Source organism: Colobus angolensis, unplaced genomic scaffold (genome assembly GCF_000951035.1).
Source record: "Colobus angolensis palliatus isolate OR3802 unplaced genomic scaffold, Cang.pa_1.0 Scaffold337, whole genome shotgun sequence".
In the NCBI taxonomy this organism is placed as follows: Eukaryota; Metazoa; Chordata; class Mammalia; order Primates; family Cercopithecidae; genus Colobus; species Colobus angolensis.
The window spans coordinates 70,825-85,625 of NW_012116677.1; the positions used below are offsets into that span (position 1 = coordinate 70,825).

The window sequence follows — 14,801 nt, forward strand, 5'->3', positions numbered from 1 at the left end:
GAAGAAACCACTGAAAACCCAACTGGGGTGCCACATTTTCAGTTCATTCCCATTAACTGCTTGTTGAGGGTGGTTCAGTCGAAGGGAAGTTCATTCTTGGCACAGCCATCAAGGGTAGTTAGTTTGGAATGTCCTGTGTTCCGAACCAGCTTGGGGGCCAAGCAGAACTTGGTCCCTTGGTGTGTTCAGTTGGTCGTGGAGGGGTGCTCACTGCCAGACAGCTGACAATACGGGCGCTGGGTAGGATGACCAGACATTTGCATTTGTTCCTCAGAGAGGCTTCATTTGCAGGAAAGTGCCATATTTTAGCCCAGGAGTTAAAACCTAGAGACAGGAGTTATGTTTTGTTTAATGATTTGAGCTTTTTCTGGACTCAGCACCTCTTCCAATACCTCGACCTTCCTGAAGAGCCGTTGGTGCAGGAGGATTGAGAAAGGGAGTGAAAAGAGCTCCAGGTTCAGGGTCCGGGCCATGATTCAGAGGCCTCAGGTGTTCAGGGATCTCTGTCCCCAGAAAATCAACCAAATTCCTGTCTCAGATCTATCATTGGTCAGTGTTGGGACTCTGGGCAGGTCGCTTCAAATCTCTTCATTTCATTTCCCTGAACTGTCAACTCTGAGTGGCAGCCCCTGCTCTGCCCATCTCTCTGGGCTAATGGGGGCCCCATAGGAAATTCGAACAGAAACTTTTCACGAGTTCTAAAGCATGAGACACATGTCAAGAATGAAGAGAATTTTACCCTCCACTGCCCTGGAGTCCCTCAAGTGCCTTCTCTGTTAACCACTACCAAGGGCCTGACTTGTTCTTCCAGACATGAAATAATTGAATTCAACACTTTATGGCACTTAGGAAGCACCCGTCTTACGGCTTTTGGTCCGTTTAGCTGTTTTTACCCTTTTAACATAACATGGGCTGTTATCAACATTTCAACATTCAGACTAAGGATTGGAGGCACAGAGGGGTCTATAGAACTTCCTCAGGTTCTGGCAGCTTCTCAAAAGTCCTCGAGCTCAGATCGTATGCACCAGACCCTACGCTCTCGGTCAGTCCAATCTGCCTTTCTGTAACCTCTCACATCAGTACAGGCATTTGCCTGCCCCGTTGTAAGTGCAACCCACAGTGCAAGTCCTTTCTGAAGCCAAACTCAGATTCAGGGGACTTTGCTCTGCAGATGATGAACAATGGGATCAAACATTAAGTGAATAAATAATGACTCATTTCTCTGATCTTCTGCAGCAAGATATCAACAGCTGTCTTTATTTTAATTCACTTCCCAGCATGTTCTGTTGAAGATCCCAGAGCGGGTCCTGGGGTGCCCAGGGAGTCCTCCGTTCATTACCAGGTAATTTCACATCCTAAACATGACCTGAGCTGCACCTACTAATTCCTCTCTCCGTTTCTAAGAATTCCTGCCAACCATGGATGATTTTACTGCCTCTATAGGTCTCCTTTTCCAGAATTTCATAGAGTTGGAATCATGTCATATGTAGCTGCTTATGACTAACTTATTTTACTTAGCAATATACATGTAAGATCTTTTGCATCTTTTTGAAGCTTAACAGCTTAATAATTCTTATCAGTGAACAATAGCCCATTGGTTTCATCAAACAGTGTTAATATATATTTTCTTTGTGATTAGCCTGGTTGGAGGTTTACCAATTCTATTGATCTTTTCTAAGAAGCAGCTTTTGGTTTTGTTGAGTTTGTTTATTTTGTTATTTCTATTACATTGATTTCTGCAAATATTACTATATTTGGGGATTGTCTGGTTTACATTACACTTTTTTCTCTAGTTTCTTAAGGTGGAAAGTAAGACATCTGGATTTGGATTATGTTTAATTTACTGCACAGAATTGTGAATGGCACTGATGACCCTAAAGTGTGCACTTGATTATTAAAATAATAAATGTATTTTGGCCACATACTGATTTTAAAGCCACTAAAATGAATGATAAGTGTAGGAGGAGCATGTGTATATCCAGGAAAGATAAATGACATTATAACATTTGAACAACAAAAGGAAATTTACCAGGCCTCAAAACGCACAAGGTGTGTTGGGACACTGTCATGGAATCAGCAGTGCATCTGTGTGTCGCCCTGTGTGAACACTGCCTATTTCACAGTGGTGAGGTGGCTGAGCCAGAGAACCAGGCCCTGACTTCTGTGGCTTTCCCAATGGTCTCATTTGCCTTTTCTCATCACCAAGGAGGGTATCCCAGTGGTAGCCAAGTTTCTCCCCTTAACTCACCTCCTTTACACACACCAGCCCCCTGTCCCCAGCACGCAACGCTGCATAAGGGATTCCTTCTGTGGAACGAACATGCTGACAGTTACTCTTTGTTTTCTAGATCATGAGGACCTGGCGCGGGAGCCTTCATCTGAGGATGTCCCAGGCGTTCACATGGTAAGTTCTTCTTTATGTTTCTAAGATGGAAATTTTGTTGCTCTTGGTTCTTTTTATTTTATTTGAAATGAGATATGAAAATCTTCCATGCACATCATAGATGACTTACAGAATTTTTTGGTGGGAAAATGTGAGCGTTCATTACCAGGTAAGAAATGACCTCGGTTGGGTGCAGTGGCTCACGCCTGTAATCCCAGCACTTTGGGAAGCCGAGGCGGGCAGATCACAAGGTCAGGAGATCGAGACCATCCTGGCTAACATGGTGAAACCCCGTCTCTACTAAAAATACAAAAAAATTAGCCGGGCGTGGTGGGGGGCACCTGTAGTCCCAGCTACTTGGGAGGCTGAGGCAGGAGAATGGCGTGAACCCGGGAGGTGGAGCTTGCAGTGAGCAGGAATTGCGCCACTGCACTCCAGCATGGGTGGCAAGAGTGAGACTCCGTCTCAAAAAAAAAAAAAGAAAAATGATCTCAAGATAGCATTCTTAGATGACACCTTCAGTTACAAAGTATATGGTAGAAATAATTTTTTTTAGGGTAAAAGCTTTCTTCTTATACCATTGTGACTATACAACCAAAACAATCTTAAACGTTGCATAAAAATCTTGTGCCTTTCCAGAAGTGTCTTCTAGGCTTTATTTTAGGACCATTGCCTCAACCACTGTCTCCCATCTGCTTTTCTATTATCACCAGTAAAGAAAAGACCTGTATGGTGAAACCCCATCTTACTAAAAATACAAAAATTAGCCAGGCATGGTGACCGGCAACCATAATCTCAGCTACTGGGGAGGCTGAGGGAGCAGGAACAGTTGAGCCCAGGAGAAGGAGGTTGCAGTAAGCTGAGATCATGACACTGCACTCCAGCCTGGGTGACAGTAAGATTCCAGCAAAAAAAAGAAAAAAAAGAAAGAAAAGAAAAACCTGTGCACACAGGACACGGCATGGTCTGACCCTTACAGTGTTTTATTTTTCTCTAAATGCGGGTGGACAAAGCCACACAGACGAACAGTACGTATTCTGGGATCACGCCTATGCTGAGGAAAAATTCTAGTGTTGACACAGGTGACACTTTCTTGCCTCATTTTTCTGGAGAACCACTCTGGTTTGAACTTCCTGCCAGAAATGTGATTCAAGCACTTTTGTCTTAAAAAGTGAAGAACCCGGTCAAGAAATGTGACCATTGACTCTAGTGCCTGGAAGGCACAGTGTCATTTGGAGAGAAGAGTGTGCTGGGCATCAGGGTTGGGAAGTATGGAGGAATGAGTCAATGTGGAGTGATTGTGAATATCTCTGCGAGTTTGCGTGCTTTTCCCCAGAAAATATGTTCCTGTTTGCAAAGCACAACACAAAGATTGATACTCTGAAACCAAAATTTCATCACCACTGCACTTTCCAAAAATAACCCATTCATTCCTCACCACAGCTGTAGTGGAAGGTTAAATTTAATATCCCCAGTCATCACATGGAGATGATGTAGAGATAAATTTTCAGGCTTTTGGTCTCCTAAATGGAAATGGCATAGATGAACTCGGGAATGGGTGGAAGGTTGATGCTGTGGGCTACTAATCTGAAGTTATCCCATGGCCCTGGTGTAACTTGTCACCCTGTCAGAGAGTCCTTAGCATCTGTGTGTGTATGTGGAAGTGTGTTGGCCTATGAAGATCTCAAGCACTGTGTATCACAATAGAATGGTCTCAATTCTAATGGTGCAGTCGTTAGTATGAAACATACAGAGAGAGTTGCCAGGCATTTGGTCTTAAGTGATGAGGTATTCCTCACCTCCTGGTCAAAAGCAAGGAACATTCAGGGACATTCTATTGTATTTAATAAGATTGTCACCACAAACATTAGAAGTGTTCCAATTGAGTATCACACATACCCAAGACACAGGACCTAACAAAATTTCAAGGAGTCTGTTGGCTGTTATTCCGGTGCCCATTTCCTCTGCTGGAATCTTCCGCACAACTGGGTGAGAAAGGGTCAGCACCCCCACCTGCTGCCCCCAGGAAAGGCTGTCTCAGTCCTGGGGCCAGTGTGAGCGTGAGCAGCAGCGGACCCCATGACACACACACATTGACAGGAAGAGCAGAAGGACAAACATCACATGCCAAGGAGGGATCATCTTTGAATGGTAGGATAATTCAGTATTTTCATCTGGATTTAGTCTTCTTTAAAACAAAAGGTTACTGAATGCATAGAATATTTTGGCTAGAATTAAATCTCTTCTTTGAAGAAATGTTGCTTTTTATCTCGTTCAAAATGTTGTGGCCAGGCATTTTGGGTGGCCAAAGCATGTGAATCACTTGAGGTCAGCAGTTCATGACAAGCCTGACCAACATGGAGAAACCCAGTCTCTACTAAAAATACAAAATTAGCTGGACATGGTGGCGCATGCCTGTAATCCCAGCTACTCTGGAGGCTGAGGCAGGAGAATCGCTTGAACCCGGGAGGCTGATGTTGCAGTGAGCCGAGATCACACCATTACACTCCAGCCTGGGCAAGAAGAGAAAAAGTGCATCTCAAAAAAAGAAAAAAAATGTTGTAGAAGCGATGAAAAACACAGCAACAGGCCGTGTGGATCCTGCAAAGAAAATGATCTCAAGGGGATCAAGAAGGGAGGGCAAATTAGCTCAGGTCAGATTAGGAAGGAGGAGCCCTGGATGCTGCAGGGAAACACTGTGTGGTGGGCCGTGTTTGAGATGGGTTATTTCATGTGCGAGAGGTTGCCTTAGCTAGAGGACCAACAGTCTGTCTTCTGTGGCCTTCCTGATGCCTTCCTTCACCATTTGCCTTCCCTCACCACCATGGAGGATGGACCGGTAGAGGCTGAGTCTGTGCTATGAACACACCTTTCCACACACGCCAGCCCCGGGTCCACAACTCCAAGACCACCTGAGGGATTCAGTCAGTGGAGCTCATGTGCTTATAGTGACTCTGTTTCCCAGGTGACAAGGAAGATCTGAAGGAGGATGTGCCAGGACAGACATCCTCGGAGGAAGCCACAGGGGTTCACATGGTAAAGTCTTCTTTTCTCCTCTGAAATGGAAAATATTATTTCTCTCGATTTCTCTCTGTTTTAATGGAACTAGGATGTATACATCTTACCATGTACGCTGTAGGTGACTTAAGGAATATCTTGGTGGCCAATGTCAGAGTTCATTATCAACTAAAACATGGTTTCAGATGGCATCCGCATTTACACACTGTGAGAAGTATTGGGAGTTGTCAAAAACAATGGAAAATCTTGTAGGAAAATCTTGTGCCTTTCCACAAATGTCTTCTAGATATCGGGGCCATTTTCCCAACCACTGTTTACCGTGTGTCTTTTTAACGTCAACAAGTGAAGACCTGTGCATACAGGAGACAGCATGGTCTGACCCTCACAGTGTTTTCTTTTTCTCTAGATGCGCGTGGACTGAGCCACACTGGTGAAGTGTACGTATCTGGGGTCATCTCTTTGTTGAGGTTTGAAATCTCAGTGTTGCAAAGGTGGCTCTGTTTCACCTGCATTTGCTGAAGGGCCTGTCTTGTTTGAGCTTCCTGCCAGAAATGAAATTTGGGAAGTTTGGTTTAAAAAATACGAAGAGTCAAGCCGGGCGCAGTGGCTTATGCCTGTAATCCCAGCACTTTGAGAGGCCGAGACGGGTGGATCACCTGAGGTCAGGAGTTTGAGACCAGACTGACTAACATTGAGAAACCCTGTCTCTCCTAAAAATGCAAACTTAGCCGGGCTTGGTGGTGCATGCCTATAACCCCAGTTACTCAGGAGTCTGAGGCAGGAGAATCAGTGGAGCCCAAGAGGTGGAGGTTACAATGAACCAAGATTGTGACATTGCACTCTAGCCTAGGGAACAAGAGTGAAACTCTATCTCAAAAAAAAAAAAAAAAAAGGACCAGAAACTCAGAGTCCAGTAAACGACTCTAACCATGGTACTGTCATCCTGGGAAGCAGCAGTGTCATGTAGCGTGAGGTGCTACATCAGGATTTGGAGGGAAAGAGGAACGAGTCTATATGGAATGATTGTGGGTATCTGGGAGTGTGTGTTCATTTCCCCAGAAAACATACTCCCATGTTCACAGCACAACACAAGCATCAGTGTTCAAGGAGAATTCCATCACCACTGCACAGTTTGCATAAATCAACCCATTCTTCCTCCACCACAGCTGTACCTGAAGATAAATTTACCATCCCCAGTCCTCAGATGGACATGGTGCAGAGACGAATTTCCCAAGCTCTTGGTCTTTTAAATGGAAGAGGCACATGTGACCTCGGGAATGAGTGGAAGGTTAATGCCATGGGCTACTACCCGGAATTTGTCACAAAGCCCTGGTATAATTTCTTGCTAGGCCAGGTTGTTCCAGCACTTCTGTGTGCATGTGGGAGAATGAAAACCTATTCAGATCCCACACACTATCATGACTGGATGGTGTCAGTGCTCAGCTGACCCGGGGTTGGTTTGAGCAGGTACATTGTACAGTGGGCTTCAGTGTGATCATTAACGTAAAACACGCAGAGTCCACAGGCTTTTGGTCTGCAGCGATGAGGTCATTCCTCAGCTCCTGTTCAAAAGCAGACAATGATGAGTGGCATATTCTATCGTATTTAATGAGATAATCACTGCACGTCTTAGAAATTCAGTGGAACCCAATCCCAAGACACGGCATCCCATAAAATCTCAAGGATCAACCTGGGTATTAGCCTGGCACCCATTTTCCCTGCTGGAATGTCCTGCATAGCTGGGCTGGAGAGGGTCAGTGCCCGCCCCCCGGCCCCCTTGCTGCTCCCATGACAGGCTGTGCCTGTGCTGGAATCAGTGTGAGCACGAGCAGCAGTGAACCCCACGGCGCGCACACTGCGCTGAAAAGGGAGAGTGGAAGGAGAAATCTCACAGGCTAGGTAGGGGTCATCTTTAAATGGTGGGATAATTGGGTTTTTTCACATCTTGGTTTAATTGCCTCATCACAAAAAGTTAATGAAATCTTTTGGCTAGAATTAAATCTCTTTCAAGAAAGGTTGCTGCTTATTCTGTACAAAACCTTCTAGAAGGGATGATAATACAGAGCAGCAGCACATGTGCATTCTGAGGAGGAAATGACTTTGGCAGGGATCAATAAGAGGGCACTTTAGCTCAGGTCAGATTAGGAAGGAGGAGCCCTAAGAGGCTGCCAGGGACACACAGCCTGCACTATGTGGTGTGCCCTGTTTGAGATTGGCTATTTCACGTTTTCGAGGTGGCCTGGAGCTAGAAGGCCAAAGGCCCTGATTCCCTTTCTTCCCTGCCTCTCTCCTGTTCTGCTGTCCTCCTCCCCCACCCACCTCAAGCAATGTTACTGAATTGTTGGTGAGCAACACCACCAACGTGCTGACGGTCACTCTGTGTCCTCCTAGTTGTGCCGGAGCATCTACAGGCGTGGTCCAGTGACAGCGAAGACGAGGAGGACCCAGAGCATGTGGAGGTCAGGCCGCCTGGATTTGTCTGAGAAAAACTGCTGCTTTCTTAGTTTTATTTTATTTGGATAAAATTAAGATACGAGAATGTGACAGTATGTATCTTAGATTAGTTACACAATGTCCTTGGGAGGAGCTTTAAGTAAGAGTCTGTTCCCCACTGAGGGTTGACTTAATATAGAGGGAGAAAGTGACAGCATCCACCACACATTGTGGGACAGTGAGCTTGTGCCTTTACCAACTTTGTTCTCTTTCGAACAAAATCACTTACTGGCCAACCAACATGGACTTGAGAGGAAACATCCTCTGAGAAAAATGTGTCTTTAGCGTGAGTCGATTTTCTCCGTTCTTCTTTTGAGTCCTTTGAACACTGGTTTCCATCTTGTTTTCTAACGTCACTGAGTGAAGAAAAGTCCTGTGCACACAGGATGCAGCAGGGTCTGATGCTCATAGCAATTTATTTTCTCTCATTACAGAAATCCTCAGGAGTTCCACAAAAGGGTACGTATTGCGGAAGCCCTCCCATACTGATGAGTCACCCAGATGATGAGGAATGTGCCACGGTCTCGCTGGCCTGCCTGTGGACGGGCAGCCTGAGTGGAGCTTCCTTTCATGGATGAGGACCTAGGCTGTGATGGGAGGGATGGTTGTTGCAGATAGAGCGTGATGATCACATTCTGCAGTCCCTGGGAGCAACTGCATTCTCTGAGGATGGGGTGAGGTTGTGCCCATTGATTTTGCTGCGTGTCTTTTTGAATTCACTTGGTGAGTGTCCAAAATACGTATTGTCAAGGTCATGTAGAGGCTCAGCCTCTATCCCTCAGCCTAGTCTGGTTTCCGTGTTCTGTGCTCAGGAAACACGGCAACATGAAAAGGTAACCAAAGGGCTTGCCCTAGGGTGTGAGTGGCAGGGCGAGCACTTGCCTTCCTAGGAGGATGGAGGGTGACTCATGCATTACGAGGTGGGGAAAGACAAATGTGGCTGTGGTACAGCAGAGGCTCCAGGATGTCCCCATTGAACCCACTGTGGACAAAGGTTTTTGTTTGCTTCTGAAGGCCTTTGCAGAAAACAAGTCAAGGTGGTTGGCTTAAGGTCATATGAAGATAAAATTAGCCCAGTTCTGGACTGAGTTTCTTTTGGGAGCGTGCGTCTGGTGGAAATATGTTGTATGTGAGGCGAATTTGATTGCTCTGTAGGTGTCCATACTTAACCCACATTTTAAAACAATGAGGCTGCTGTGATTTTAAAATGTCCCTCACTAACCTCAGAAATTATCTCCTCATAACCCAATTCCCCTGGTCATCTCTAATCTTCAGAATACAGTTTTTTTGTGTGTGGTATTCAGGGCCTTCTGCTGTGTGTGATCAAAGGCACAAATCAGCGTTACCAACACTGAGGCTCTAAGAATTCCCAGACAGCTGCCCAGTGGGCTCTGTGAGAGAGAGAGCAGGTACAGCCTTGGCCTGGGCCTGAAAAGGAACATGATTTGGAGGAGCAAAAGGAAGGCAATGAGGGCAGCAGAGCCACGGGGGCAGCCGAGGTGCAACATCAGGAAGTCAGTTCTTCATCATCACCTGGGCGTGGCCGGGATGTTCATATTCCAGCTGAGGGAGAACGAGTCGAGCTCCGACTTCATAGCTGGCATTAGAACTGTCTGCCCATTTTCCTGAGAGCCTGAAGAGAGAAGCTACTTTGTTGTTTCTTGTCTTCTCTATTTTCCTGTATGTGGATGGCAGTGGCACCACCAGAAATTAATGAGAGGTAGAGAACAGGACTGAGTTCCCGAAATAGCCAGTGTGGCCCAGAGAGGACGTGATCGGCAGGGATGGACTTCAGGGTCAGACCAGATACACGGTAGTTCCCAGGCCTGGTCTCTCTGGCTGCGACAGAGATCAATCTCTTACTTTTCACCTGCTTCTGGGCGTGGCCTGACAGCTGGTCCTCATGTGGTTGCTGTTAACCAAGTGTGATTTGGCCGGAATCCTGTGTGACTGAAGGGAGTGTCAGCTTTCAGGCAGGATGGCTGCTCCACACTAGTTGCAGGGAAGGTGAGAAGTGACCCTGCTTCAGTGCAAGGTGAGCTCAGCGAAGGGAGCGGAGTCCAGGTGGTCCTTGCAGCTTTCCCGTGTGACCCTTGAGACATCACTTCGCCTGTTTCTCTGAGATAGTCTTGGAATTATTAGTCTCAAACTCTGTTTTGTTTTACTTATGTGTGGAGGAATCCTGGCCGTGGCTGGTCACTGGGAGGGCAAAGACTATGTCCTCCTCGTTCCTTCTCATTCCAGAGCGCAGCCGTGGCCAGCCCATCTTGGGCCCCAGTAATGTTCCAGTGCTTCCAACCCCTTTGCTGAGATCCAGCGCCAGTGTGAAAAGGCTTCCTGCTCATCATCTTTAATCTGTTGTTTCTCTTGGTAATCTAGAACTACCTGAGTGGGTTCTGATCCAAGGTCACAGGAGAACAGGGGGGCTCCTGAAGTCACAGAAGTTTCCCCTCATCTCTACTCTGGCTGCCTTGGTTCAGCTTTTCTGCTGCAGAAGATGCTCTCTTTCTGTTTACAAGTCCTCCTTTGCTGGACCAGGCGTTTTTATTCTTGTTTTGGCATCCCTGCACATCACAGGGGACCCGGAGCTTGTTCCTGTGCCCGTGAAGTACCCATCCATGAATGATCAGATCAGAGCAAACCACTCTGCCAGGAATCAGCAGGGGGGAGAGTCACATCTCCCTCACCTTTGGGTTTAGACCTGTGCATTCCAGTGTGGTCCTCCGTGGAATATGTGCCCATTCATGTTTAAATAAACGAAAAATTCATAACCTCCTCACAAGAGCCATACTGTAAGTTCCCAGTTGCCAGATGTCTGCTCTTAAGAGAGCATCTCCATTCTGCCTGAATCACCTGGGAAGGAGCTGCTGTGAGTCTGGCCCAGATTCTGTTCACTGCGCTCACCTGCCTCAGTGCATGTGCATCAAGGCTGGAATCTCGGGTTCTCAGATTGGAGGTAAGAGAAGCTCTGAGCCAGTGTCGGTGAACAGTTGAAAGGGATTGTTCGGGTTCTCTCTCTCACCTGAAGGCTCACAACTGTGACCAGGGCCTTCCTAACAGCCCCTGAGTTCACAGAGCTCAGGGATGTCACCGTGGATTGAGCAGTAGTGCTTATGTTTGTGTCTCTGTGCTTGGGCTTATGGGCACCACCTCTGGATCCATCCAGGAGGAAATAGACTGGTCAGGTAGGGACCAACACTCCAGGGTTGACCAGTGAGGAGGGTTCTTGGGGATTGGGTGACACTTGTTTTGGAGCCTGGGATGGGATCTATGAAGTCACCAAATATAAAAGGAAATAGGTGTAGAAGTGTGATTTGGTTTATGTATCTTAATGAGAAAGTCGTAAAAGTTTTGTCCTCATGCGCTTTGTGCGAGTTGTGTTTGTCACCATCATTTCTTGCTCTGGTGTTTAAAGATTACATTTTGCAAAGACCAGATCATTCCTGCCTTTGCCACAGCAAGCACCAGAGCACTGGGTTTGATGGGGCAGCGTTTTGTTGTGAATAGAGATGACAGGATGAGTATGCAGGTGTAATGTTGAGTGTGGGGTGGGACACAGCCCCTCACAGGTGCTACGTGATCCTGAAGACAAAGTCCTTCATACGTGTGCTAGGAGCTGAAAGGAGCCCACCCTCTTTCTCTACGCTCTCAGGACCTGCAACGACACCTTCCTGTCCTGTCCTCACTGTCTGCTCCTGCTCTAAGGGTGCTCCCTGGGTTGGATGACACAGGGAGTCCTTCCTCTGGGATTCCTGCGTGTGCCCCGGCGTCCTGGAGTCCTGAGGGTGGAACACATGACTGAGCACATTTTTGGCCTCCACTCCTCACCCAATCCCACGCAATCCCAAATCCTTGGGCTTTGAATGAAACCGAAATTGGCTTTCGTTGGAGAGGTCCGAGTCCAGCTGTGGCTCAAGGCCCTCTGTGGCTGGCAGGAATCCTCGGGGATATGTGTGGAGGGGCTGCTGTGTTGCTGTAGGCAGTGGCTCTCGCCCTCCCTGTAGCCTGGTCCCTGGAATCCACTGGGCCCAGGACGGAGCCTCTTGGGTCACTTGTCTTGTGACACCCTCCTCTCTGGCCCAACAGCCTCGTCCTGCTCCCCACACTCCAGTCAGGCCCAGCTTGTTCTGTGGGTCAGGCCTGCCAGGTACCCACCCTCCTAGTCTTCCCACACCAGGCAAACCCCAGGAGGCCCCCTCATTTCTGTGCTGACAACTGCTGGCCTCACCAGATTAAAGCAACTGGGACAAGAGGCTTTATCTTGAATTCAGTTCCATTGTTTCCAAATATTCAGAAGCTGGTGGGATTCTTTTGAGGACTGAATATTTTCCAAGTCTCTAGGGTCATTCCAGGCATAGAACAGTCACTGTATCTATGATGTCATTCATCATCAGCTCCCACAGCCCCCAACACAACCCAGGCCTGGGCAGGTGCTGCTGACCCAGGGTGCGATCCGTGTGTTGATTGGAGGCTGGCAGTGCAGCCTTGGCCTTCTTTCCGATGTTCTTCTATTGGAGAACAGTAGGACTGGTGGAGGTCCACAAGGAGGAAGGAAATGGGATTCATGTGGGAACAGAAGCAGGCCCTACAGGAGGAGGAGGGAGAAATTCCACATCATGCACAACGTTGTGAAGAGGGCGGCCGCCTCTTGGAGGAACAGAATGACATGGCTTCCCCTGCCTGGGCTCAGTTATGGAATGTGAGGGCTGGGAAAGTGTGTGGGAAGCCAGAGGTCCCTCCCTCATAGCACAGAGGAAATGATACGGGCTGTGGAGAAGGCTCCAGAAACGGGCACGTCAGAGGCTCTGGGGTTGGCTCCACAGCCCTGGGACAGCGGAGTCTGAGGGGTTCTCTCGATTCTAACTCTCCCCTTTCCTTCTTATGGCCGCCCCATCACCGCTGCTCCTCCGGACACTGATTCTTGCTTCCCAGGACTGGGAGACTCCACCATTACAGGCAGCCACCAGCAGGTAACTGATCTCCTCTTACATGCTCTCTCTCTTTTATCCTCTTTCTGACTCCTGAGCTCCTTTCTTAGCTCTGGTCCTTTTCCTTTTTTCCTCTCTTGTGATTGTTCTGAAGCACCTGGTCTCATCCCACAGTTGAGGTCCTCGAGTCTTCAGTGTCGATAAAACCCCACCCTAGCCCTCCTGCCCGCTGCCTTGGCATTGCCCTGTTTACTGGCCCCCAGGCTGCAGCTTTGAATCTTGCTGAACAACCCTTCAGGGTCCTGGGAGGGGCTGGGCTGAGGTCAGACGAGCTGGACCCTACCGTGCCGGAGGGACTCCCAGTGACATCTGTGTCTGCTCTGGGCACCCCCTGCCCAGATAGGACTTTTCCTGCACTGGCGTCTCTGGACATACACAACTGTTCTCCTTCTCACAGATGTCAGCAAGTCCCTCCTCTGCACCTGCAGAAGAAGCAAGAGAAAAGACAAAAGTGGAAGAGGAAGTGTGAGTGTGCGGCGGGCAGAATGATGAGGGAAGCAGACACATGCCCGTGTTCTTTATGGCTACGCTCACTTTCTTGTTGTCCCATCAGGAAAACCACAAAGAAAACCAGGAAGCCCAGGAAGAATACCTGGTGGAATGTCCTGAACCGTTGGGACATTGTTAATATATTTTAGAGACCTCTGAAGGTAAGTGAAGGATGCCCTGAGAACATCCTCCAGGAAACAGACACCCACTCCATAGCAGTCCCTGAGCCTGCTGGCCTGAGCCCTCCAGAGGCTGCTTAGTGAGGGAGACACTGAGGTGCTGGTCAGGCCATCGTGTGCAGGATTCCATGGGCTGTGAACTGTTACTTGTCTGCAGTGACCCTTCAGCTCACCAGCATCTCATTTGAGGGGACCCAGCTCTGCCCCCCCAGCCCCTTGAGGCCAACTGGGAGCATCACTAGTTCATCCTGAGGAGACACTAGGGTTGACCATGAATCGCCCCCAGTTCAGGCCTCCTGGGAAAGGTGTGAGAAGGATGGAGATACCCCCAGGCTCCTTGTCACATGAGCAAACAGCCCACCCGGCCCAGTATTGCCCAGTATTGAGGCCAGCAGGCACTCAGTAGGTCCTGGCATCAAGCAGGGGACACGGCAGGATCCAAGAAGCACTGAAATGTGCCCAGTCCCAGGGGTTCTTCAGCCTCTGTGGGGGCCTGGGGACCTGGGGTGACCTCATGGCCCCATGTTTCAAGATGAGGTTGGAGGCTTCTGTATGTAGAGAGCACTGGCTTGGGTGTCAGTGGTTCTGTATCTGTGCCAAATGCCAACAAAACAAACCCCTGAAGACATTTCAGGGCCATGCTTACTTGGGAGGGGTTGAGGGCATGATTCAGGTAGCCTCTGTTTTTTAAATCTATTTTCCAGTCTTGAAATCAGGTACACATATAAACGTGTGTTTGTGTGTATCTATACACTGTTTTTCACTCTTTCAAATGTGTGTCTTCTGTAACCCTATTATTATAGAATATACTAAAGTGAGAAATTTGTTTTACCAAAGCGTAATTTTAAAAATTACAATACAAAGACAGGTCTGGTGGGGATGTTAGAAAGACCAGGTCTTACTAGGCAATAACAATGACGTGCTCCAGGCAGCTGTGCATATTCAATGTGCAGCTCTTCTGTCTGGGTGGCAGGGCAGGGTCACCATCCCCACCCTGTGTCATGAGACCTCCTGCTCCCCTTAGGGCCCAGGGCTCTGCCTGTTGATCCTGGAATCCACAAAATTCCCATTTCTCTGTGTCTGTTTTACTCTCCGGGGAATCAGCCCCCTGAAGGTGCCTGTGTGAGTGCCCAGGTTCAGTTCTTCCTCCATGACACTTACAGATACTCTCTGTGGACACATAACCCCTCAGCAGAGAGCAGCACACAGGCCTCAGTGCCTTGGCATCTGAGTAGACCTGACTGTGGGGAG

At 48.1% G+C, this 14,801-nt stretch overlaps 1 protein-coding gene across 1 annotated transcript in view; it reads left to right on the forward strand.

Moving 5' to 3' along the window:
- The window catches only part of LOC105519037 (protein FAM153B-like), a 38,705-nt gene extending 25,185 nt beyond the window's left edge, over positions 1-13,520 (forward strand). The window contains 8 exon segments of the mRNA XM_011952210.1: positions 150-240; positions 2,349-2,404; positions 3,594-3,699; positions 5,349-5,419; positions 5,808-5,838; positions 12,827-12,864; positions 13,280-13,347; positions 13,436-13,520. Coding sequence (XP_011807600.1) covers positions 150-240; positions 2,349-2,404; positions 3,594-3,699; positions 5,349-5,419; positions 5,808-5,838; positions 12,827-12,864; positions 13,280-13,347; positions 13,436-13,520 — 546 coding nt within the window.
- Positions 13,521-14,801: the final 1,281 nt, after the last annotated feature.